This window comes from Psittacula echo, assembly GCF_963264785.1.
Source record: "Psittacula echo genome assembly, chromosome: 4".
In the NCBI taxonomy this organism is placed as follows: Eukaryota; Metazoa; Chordata; class Aves; order Psittaciformes; family Psittacidae; genus Psittacula; species Psittacula echo.
In genome coordinates this window covers 114,989,755-114,998,854 of record NC_137738.1, presented here as the reverse complement: position 1 = coordinate 114,998,854, position 9,100 = coordinate 114,989,755, and the positions used below count along the sequence as shown (strand labels likewise).

Genomic DNA, 9,100 nt, shown 5'->3' with positions numbered 1-9,100 from the left:
GTCCTCAACATAAAAAGGACATGGAACTGTTGGAACAAGTCCAGAGGAGGCCACGAGGATGATCAGGGGAGTGGAGCACCTCCTGTATGAAGATAGGCTGAGAAAGTTGGGGCTGTTCAGCCTGGAGAAGAGAAGGCTGCGTGGAGACCTCATAGCAGCCTTCCAGTATCTGAAGGGGGTCTACAAGGATGCTGGGGAGGGACTCTTCATTAGGGACTGTAGTGACAGGACAAGGGGTAACGGGGTTCAAACTTAAACAGGGGAAGTTTAGATTGGATCTAAGGAAGAAATTCTTTACTGAGAGGGTGGTGAGGCACTGGAATGGGTTGCCCAGGGAGGTTGTGAATGCTCCATCCTTGGCGGTGTTCAAGGCCAGGTTGGCTGAGGCCTTGGGTGACATGGTTTAGTGTGGGGTGTCCCTGCCCATGGCAGGGGGGTTGGAACTGGATGATCTTAAGGTCCTTTCCAACCCTAACTATTCTATGATTCTATGATATACCATTCAGATGGATGCTGGAGAGGGGCTCTTCATCTGGGGCTGTAGCAATAGGACAAGGGGTGACGGGTTTAAACTTAAACAGAAGTTCAGGTTAGATATAAGGAAGAAGTTCTTCCCTGTGAGGGTGGTGAGGCACTGGAACGGGTTGCCCAAAAGAAGTGGTGAATGGTCCATCCCTCGCAGTGCTGAAGACCAGGCTGGACAGAGCCTTGGGTAGCATGGTCTAGTGTGAGGTGTCTCTGCCCATGTCAGGGGGTTGGAACTGGATGATCTTAAGGTCCTTTTCCAACCTGAACTATTCTATGATTCTATACATGAGGAAAGAATTTTCTCTTAACATGTGAAGCTATACATAATGTGTTGCTTGTTTTCAGTGAGGTAGAAATTGAGGAAATAATCTTAATTTAAATTTGCCTTTTTTTTTTAATTAATTAAAATAATATCTTAAAAAATTTCAAAAACATTTAAGTTTTTTTGCATCTTTCATCTTTACCTTTTTTCTTTATATTCAGTGAAAAACTGAATAAACAGTGTAAATACCAATGAAATAAAGGTCTAATTCCCATTGTAAACAATGACAAGGGCTGATAACTGTCATTTTCATTTCTCTTTATGTAATTTTTTCTTTTTTCATGCCCCAGCATTTAACTTTGTAGCAGTACAAGAAGCTTTTGAAATCAATGGATAACCAAGACCGTTTCTAGTTAAAAAAAGAAAGAAGGGAGAATAAAAACTCAAATCCTTTGATAAAAACATACCTTAAAATGATTGAAAACTGAGTTTAGCTCTGGATTCTGTTTGCAGTTTGTGTACTATTGATTCAGATCTTTATAAAATAATAAAAGTATAATATCTGAAAAATGAGGTAAACATGGCTGTGCAATCATTGCTGCGCATTATTAAAACCCAACCAGCCAACCAAAAACCTCCCAAGATCAATCAAAGAAGCAAGCATACTTTTTTTTTTTAACAGCATTGACTGCAACTGGAGGAGTTTTATTATGTGCATAAATGTGCTTTCTGAAACAAAGTATAAGGAAGTAAAGATTGATTCCAGGTAACTCATGTTACATGACCTTTGAAATGAACATACCTACTTCACAGGTTAAGTGCAGTTCACAGGCATATTTTAAACTGCTTTATGGGGCAGCAGCTTCTGAAGGTTGCGTCTGTGATGAAGAAGATAGAAAATTCCTTGTTAAACACTGAGGCTTTTCTCACATAACTGCTCAGTTTTGCTGCCCTCAGTTCAAAGTCTGCAAATACAGGCCGTGCTGTGTTCATGAAGGTGGCATCAGTTTGCCACATCCAAGTGTCTTTCCCTCTTTTGCACAGAATTTTTCAGATTTCTTTAAAACTATCAAGGTCTGGAACAGCCAACTGACCTTCCCGTCCTCTCCATTGACTGGTATTTTTATCCTTCCTTTAAGACCTGCGTCTCAGACCAACCCTCTCCCTCCTCTGTTGTGGTGTGCTGTGTATACCATACACCACAGCTGACCCATGTGGAGCTGCTGCTCGTCCAGCAGCTACAACCTGCATCCTCCGGGGACCTAAAACTGCGCAAATCATCTCTGTTATAGGCTCAGCAGTGTGGGATCTGATATGACACTGCCTTTATTTGGGTCAAGATGGTTGGTGGCAACTGTAATGCTGAGTGGATGTACCTGAGTGCTGAGTACCTTAATGCTTGGGTGGATGATTGAGCAGCTTGAATTGAAGCTCCAGCTTTCCTTTGGTATGTTTATTCACATATTTAGTGTAGTATTCACACTCATATTAATTTAGATTTCTTATTATATCTCTAATAGGAACTATCTATGTAATCATTACTTTATCCGTATGTTAAACGCTCATTTTACAGCTATTAGTATCCTGCTCAGGCTATGTAGCTCTTAAATGCTATTTTATGACATTTCTCAGTTTCCCTGTCCTCCTCTTTAGAACATCACCAGTGTGTTCACTAGGCTTTGAATGTACTAAACACACCCAGATCGTTAGACAAATACCAATTTCCTATCAGTCTTATTTTCATGCTCATTGTTTCAACAGAACATTTCTAAGCCATCAGAGCATTGCTTTGGCCTACCATGTGTGCATCTCACTGCAGCCTTCTCAGGAAAAAATAATCTGCTATTTTGCAGCACGATTGGTTTTCATCCAGGTACTGAAATGCTGCTTTTTAGATCAATTTTCCTGCCATGTGTGATGCTGCCGATCATTTGTCTGGTTTAAGGCCTCCAGAATCAACAAGTGGAAGAAGCAGACTCAATACTGAAGTCGGGGACATAATTTCTTACTGCTTCAGTGGAATCAATTGTACTACCAGTAACTGAGGGGGAGAAAAAACAGAGGAAAGAACTGATGTAATAGTAATTTTCTTGCTAGAAATGGCATATTTGAACGTTTCTATTTTTAAGTTGAAAAGTTTTATTCCCATCTTTTATCTGGTCTTCCATATGGGTGCTGGTGCAAGCATCAGGCTTCACGACTTTGTTGGCTTTTTATATTATGTACATACTTTCTTAAGTCCCGAAATTATGGCTACTGTAGCTGCTTTTACAAATGTAAGCTGAAGAATGCGTGCAGATGCCCTTTACAGGAAGAGAATTTTCTGTTTCTCCCCTTCTGGTCCAATAAACATTGATTTAAAAAATGTGGAACAGATCCCACAGGACACTAGAATATTCAGTAGCTTGGTAAATATGCAGTGATCTGGGATATGGGTTCAAATATTTGCTCCACACCACAGAAGCAAGTGGAATTTAAACTAAGATCTCTCTCTTTTTTTCTTTTAAATGCCTGTTTATCTGTTGGCTTCTCTCTCACTTTTAGTATCAAGATGGGAAAACTGGGCTTGGGCTACCAAAGCACATCCATCACCTGAGCAAAGTGAAGAAATCAAGTACAGATAGAAGGTAACATACCCTTGGGAGGTGATCTAATGCAAATAATTAAGTCTGCTTTGTAAAGAAGAATCTTAGTCTGATTTTTAAGTGGTTAAAAGATAAACTCTGACTGCTCCCTCCCATCAGTGTGCGAAGAGGAAGGATTTTACTGTACCATGACCTAAGATGAATGGTAACAGTGGAGGTGCTAATGTGTTTATCAGAAACTACTAGAAAAGAAGTTGAAATTACATTGTGCCTCACCCTTCTTTGTTGCAGGTTAAGAAAAGAGCCTATCACCAAACAAAAGCCTGTTCTTGACCAGAAGGTGTATATAAGACACTCTCTTAGATGAAAGAGTACATTTTGCACTTGAACACATGTGGATACCTTTATATGCCACTTCAATCAGACAGCTACGTCCCACCATTTACTACTCTTTCTCCGCAAAGCTGTGTTGGTTCGTGAGCAATACGATGCAGATGAAGGCCATGAGGATGCCCTGTGTCACCCTCATCGTTCCAGGTCCAAATCCCTTCGCCTGGCATTTACCTCCGCATGGACATGACTGAAGCCAAGAGGATCTGCACAGCTGCAGGGGAGCTTTGTAATTATTTAGTCTACAGGAGCCTGCGTGTTTGTTTAGACAAGGAGAAAACGAACCTCAGTAAGAGAAGGGATGAGAGAGGAGGAGGTGGACTCTGCTCTCCCTCACCGTGCGGGCCCGCGACAAGGGGGGACATCTCGGCGTTGTGCCCACGGCAGAGCCCTGCTCCCGGCACCTCACCGCGCAGCTCCCGCGTGTAAACCGGCCGCAGGCGCCGTTTCCCCGTGTCCCGGGGCCGCCGGACACGTTGTGCCAGGCCCGTTCCGCAGGCCGCGGCCCCGCCGGCCCGCGACGCCGTCGCTTAGCAACGGCTCCCGCCCTCCCGGCCAATCGGCGGCGCGCTCGGTACCGGCCGGCAACCCGGAAGCAAAGGGCGCTGTGCCCGCCCGCACGGAGGAGGCGGGGCGGGGGGCGGTGGCGGCGGGCGGCACCGGTCCGGGGGGCTCCCGCCCGCCCCCGCCCCGCGGGGATACCGAGCGCGCCGCCGCGCACAGCGGCCGCTGTCTCACCCAAGCACCCACCACACCCGCCGGCCCCCCCCCCGCAACACCCTCCCTGTTACACACACGCAACCCAGCGCCGCCGTCCGCCCCGCCGCCGCGCTCAGGCTCCTCCTGTCCGGTGCGTCCGCCGGGCCCGGTGCGGCGGCGGCGGGCGGAGGAGGGGGCTGCTGAGCGGCGTCTGCCGGAGCCAACGGGCGGCGGGGAGGGGGGCGGGCGCTGCGGGGGTGTCGGGTTAGAGCGAGGCGTGACCCAGCTGACGGGCGCCGTGCGGAGCCGGGCGGCGGGCACGGAGCTGAGGCGGGAGCTAGCAGCAGCAGCGGTATCAAGCAGCGACGCGCGGCGTCGGTAGCGCTCGGCTCTGGCGCGGCGTCTTCTCCACCCCCTCGTGAGCCTGGGGAACCTGCAGCTTAAAGCCGCTGCCAGCCACACCACCATGTACCCCGGCAACAAGCGGAAAAAGCTCTGGCGGGAGGAGAAAGGTATTACCGACCTTCACAGCGCGTCCGGGGCCCGCTTTTACCTCACGTCGAGCCGTGTGGGAGGCAGAGGGGGGTCCCGTCCCCTCAGAGCCGCCGCCTCGCTGGCGGTGTCCGGCGGCGCTTCCCGCCGCCCGGCGCTGAGGTGACGGGGTGGGGGAGGGGGTGCTCCGTGCTGTTGTCCCTGGGGTCTCCCGCTTAAACCCCCCCAAAATCCCGCGTGCTCGAGGTCCCCCCCCCGCCGCCTCTGGAGGGATTTTTGGGGTATTTTCCCTCACCTCGGTTATTTCGGACTGAACTTTGCTGTGAGGAGAGGAGCGGGCTGGAAACGTGCCCCTCTTCTGAGGGCTTCCCGCCCCCAAGTCACCTTGTGGAAGTGTTTTCGGGTCAAAAAGTTAGGCACATGCCGCCGAAACGTGCTTTTCCTTCTTTTTAACCCGTATGTTCGCCGCGGAAAAGACGGTGTATTGTTACCGCGGGTGTAATGCGCTTGAGTTTAGCTTCTAGTATCGGTCTGCCGGGGTGGAACGTTTGGGGTATGGGGCTCTCAAAGCTTCCCCCTCCCCCCATTATTTATCCTTTTTTATTAAGGCCCCCCCCTCTACACACACACCCTGCATTACCTCAGTTTATCAGACCCCAATGTCAGACTCCGGAGCATGAAAACCATGGGACAAGCAGTTATGCAGATCTTGCCATTTTGATGCTTTATGTTGATCACGTGTAAAGCAATGTAAGAATTAAGGTAAATTTATACAGTGGAATTAAAATATTTACGTGGGGTAAGAGGAAAGCTTCTTGCCTGGTGGGTTTATGAAAAAAACCCTAGAATTACGCAAGGAGTAGGGGAATTAAAACCACACCATCAGGTCATAGTTTAAGCTTTCTTTTCTTCCAGCATCCCTATTACTGTATGTTCTGAGCTAAGAAGGCAGGCGACCAGTTTGAAGGATGGGTTTCATCCTCTGTTGCAGAAATCAAGTGCGTGTGTCTAAGGACAAACTGTTAAAACACAGATAAACTGATCTCTGTAGATTAGCTGCTTCTGTCACTCTTCAGTGAATAGAGTTTTGTGACATAGTTTTCTCCTTGAAAACTCTTATAAAGCGTGGCAGGGGGGTTGGAACTGGATTATCTTAAGGTCCTTTCCAAGCCTAACTATTCAATGATTCTATGTTCCGTAGTTAAGGGAAGGAAACAAATTTCTATCAGATGCTTAAATAAAGTTTGTTATCAACAGAAAAGAATAGAGTTAAATCTCAGGCACTGCTCGTGTGTGATCAACTCTGACTTTTCCCTGTGTAAGTCCCTAATGCTGTGTGTTGTGATGTCAGAAATGCTGGTTTTGTGCTGGGGCAGGCAGGGAAACGTTTCTGGTATGCTCTGATGAGTTGTTCCCATTACTCCCACTTGTCTCTTCCAGCTCTGCTGCTGTCTGTGTAAATTCATAGCCTGGCATGTGAACTTGAACTCTCAGTGAGGAGGGTCAAGTTGAGGGGTTGGAGGGTAAGCTGAAAGCCTGAGCTGCAGGCATGCTTTTGTTGTCTTAGTCAGCTGTGAGGATGGTGATCTCCATCGGTGCAGTGATGTTACGGAAAGCAAACCGAAGCTCAGGACTGCTGGTGAGGTTTTTCTACCCAGGGAGGCATGTTTATGGAGTGCTTGCCAGAACTCTGTGTCTCTTTGGCTAGTGAGAACAAACAGTGTTTGCCTGTCTTCTGCTCCAGTAACTGCTTTGCAGCACCGTGGTGGTGATGCTGGGCCTGGGTATTGAGAATGAAAAAACTTCTTTGTTCATTGTTGGCACTGCTCTTCAGATTGGCTGTTCTCTCCAAGTACCTTCTTCACTAGAGAGGAAAACTATAGAAGCTCAGCTTCTTTCTTTCCTCCCCAGATTGCACTTCTGAAATCCAATCTTTTGTTAGGTCTGCTTTTGCCTTTCCCAGGTACTCCTGAACTCCTGTAAAGTTGGCTGTGATCCCTTGTTCTGCTCTTCCCACAAGCTTGAAGTGCAATTGTTCTCAGCCTGTTACACTCTACACTCTGAAGGACTTCTTAAAGAGAAAAAGCACTGATTGCTAAATATTGAGTTCAAACCCACTGACAATACGCTTGCTTTTCTTAATTACTTTCTTGGTAATTAAGGGTTGGTCCATTTTCTCCCAGGAGGGATTTTACTTGAGGACAGCAGAAACAGAGTAGGAGCAGAACTGGAGTTGATTTCAGTCCTAGCCTGGTCTGCCCACAACCTTTCAAAGGCACTTCATAAAGGTACAGGGAGAAAACCATGCTTGCGGCTAGGGCTGCTGGAAGCATCTTCTGGGAGGTTTGTATATAATTAAGACTCAGTTTAAGTTCTTGCTGCTGCCTCTCAAGAGCAAAGTTTTATAAAGCCTTATTAAGAGAAGCTTGTGTTTTGAAGGCACAGAACTGGCTCTGTAACTTCTTGAGCAAAAGGCAGTTAAACTTCCTCTGCTTTGGTCCTTCAGACCTGACAGCTTTCTCAGGTTTGCCTTTCTATATTGCTTGTAATGTGTTGTTAAATACTTGGTGTTTTGTATGCTTGACGATCAAGTAATGGAGTTAAGTGCATGTGTGTTATGCATAATGGTGATCCTAATCACATTACATTTACTTTTGCAATTGTAAATATCCAATTAAGATACCAGGCCTGAATAATGGGAGAGAAATGGTTTTTGTCAACTGAAGAAATGGTAATACTGTCAAAAATACCAAAATAGGTTTATTGTGATGAGGGAGTATGTGCTTAAAACCTGCCTCTGGTTGTTAGATTGCTGATTGCAGCCTGCATAATTAGGAAACTTTAATTTGTAAGGGAAAAAACCCAGCCCAAAACCCAGTGAAAGCTACTTTTTTATAAGGTTTGATCTGAGAAGCAGTTTCCATGTTGAGCTCGCTCACTGCTCTTTCAACTTGAGATTAAAATATTCTTTTCATGTCCATCTAGTCCTTTATGCCAGAGGCAAATAATATGGGTCTAGCCCTCCCCTAATAACTCTTGAATCATCAAAGAGCATTTATTACTGATTAATGTGTCAAGAAAAACTATTACTATGGTAATAGTAGTACAGTGCCACTGGTAAAAATGGACTCAAACTTGATTAGTGCATGGACATCCTGATATGTTCTAAAACTTACCTTCCTTCCCCCATCCCTCCCTCCCCTTTTGGGACGGGAGAAGCTGTGGATCTTATGCTGAGCTAATATTATGTATTGAGGTGAGGAGGGAGCAGAAGATGTGGCTGCAAAAATCAGGTACAGGGTCTTGCTGAAGCACTGGGGTTGTTTGCAGTATTGGGTCATTTAGATGTGTTTGTTCTAATCTTAGAACTCAGTCCATTTATAGCCAGGTCTGAAGAAGAGTGTGGTTGGCAGTAGCCGTCATAAATGTACAGTCTTCGAGGCTTCGCTTTTCACTAAATGTCTGAAAAAAAGACGTGGTGGCTTTCTCAGGAGAAAACAGCCATCCGTCTGTGTTTGACTGCTGTAACTAAGTGTGTCATGTTAATGTTCAAATTAAAATCAGTAAAGCTTAACCTGTGCTGCTCACTTTAAACCCAGGTTCTGTTTTGCAGCACTTTAAACCCAGCAGATGCAGCTTATTGCTGGTCCTGGTCTGCTTCTTAGAAACATGTTTAGCTAGTGGATGGCAATGGTCTGCCCTAACACTTGGGGTTATGTTCAGCCAAGGTTTGTCACACTTGCATACTTGTGTTGCTTACTCTTGGGTATTTAACAGATACTCTACTATTTTCTGCAGCTACTGATTTTTGGCTCAAAATGGGTTTAAATGCCACTGGATGTTTTTAAAAAAAATGACAGCAGTTTTCTCATGCTGAGAATTACAATATGTGCAGAACAGAAAAAACCCAACCAAATGAAACCACCTTTCTTATTACCCCAGCCATCTACAAAGTGACAGAACATTTGCTCAAGCTCTGATTTCTTTTGTAATGTAGTAGCACTTTGTTAGTTTTGTACTATGCCTTTACTTGCTGGCATTGAAACATTTTTAACTTAAATGCTACCAATTTAGATCTTCCTACCTTTTTTGTTTTAAAGTTCTAGCTTGTATCTGCAAAAACTGAAGCATAAAATTTAGTACC

General features: G+C 45.7%; 1 protein-coding gene across 1 annotated transcript in view; it reads left to right on the top strand.

The window, feature by feature from the left end:
* Nucleotides 1-4,930: 4,930 nt before the first annotated feature.
* The window catches only part of MACROD2 (mono-ADP ribosylhydrolase 2), a gene marked incomplete at both ends in the record, with an annotated part of 889,218 nt that continues 885,048 nt past the window's right edge, over nucleotides 4,931-9,100 (top strand). Inside the window, one exon of the mRNA XM_080615786.1 lies at nucleotides 4,931-4,976. Within this exon, the coding sequence (XP_080471912.1) occupies nucleotides 4,931-4,976 (46 nt within the window). The remainder of the gene's footprint in view (nucleotides 4,977-9,100) is intronic.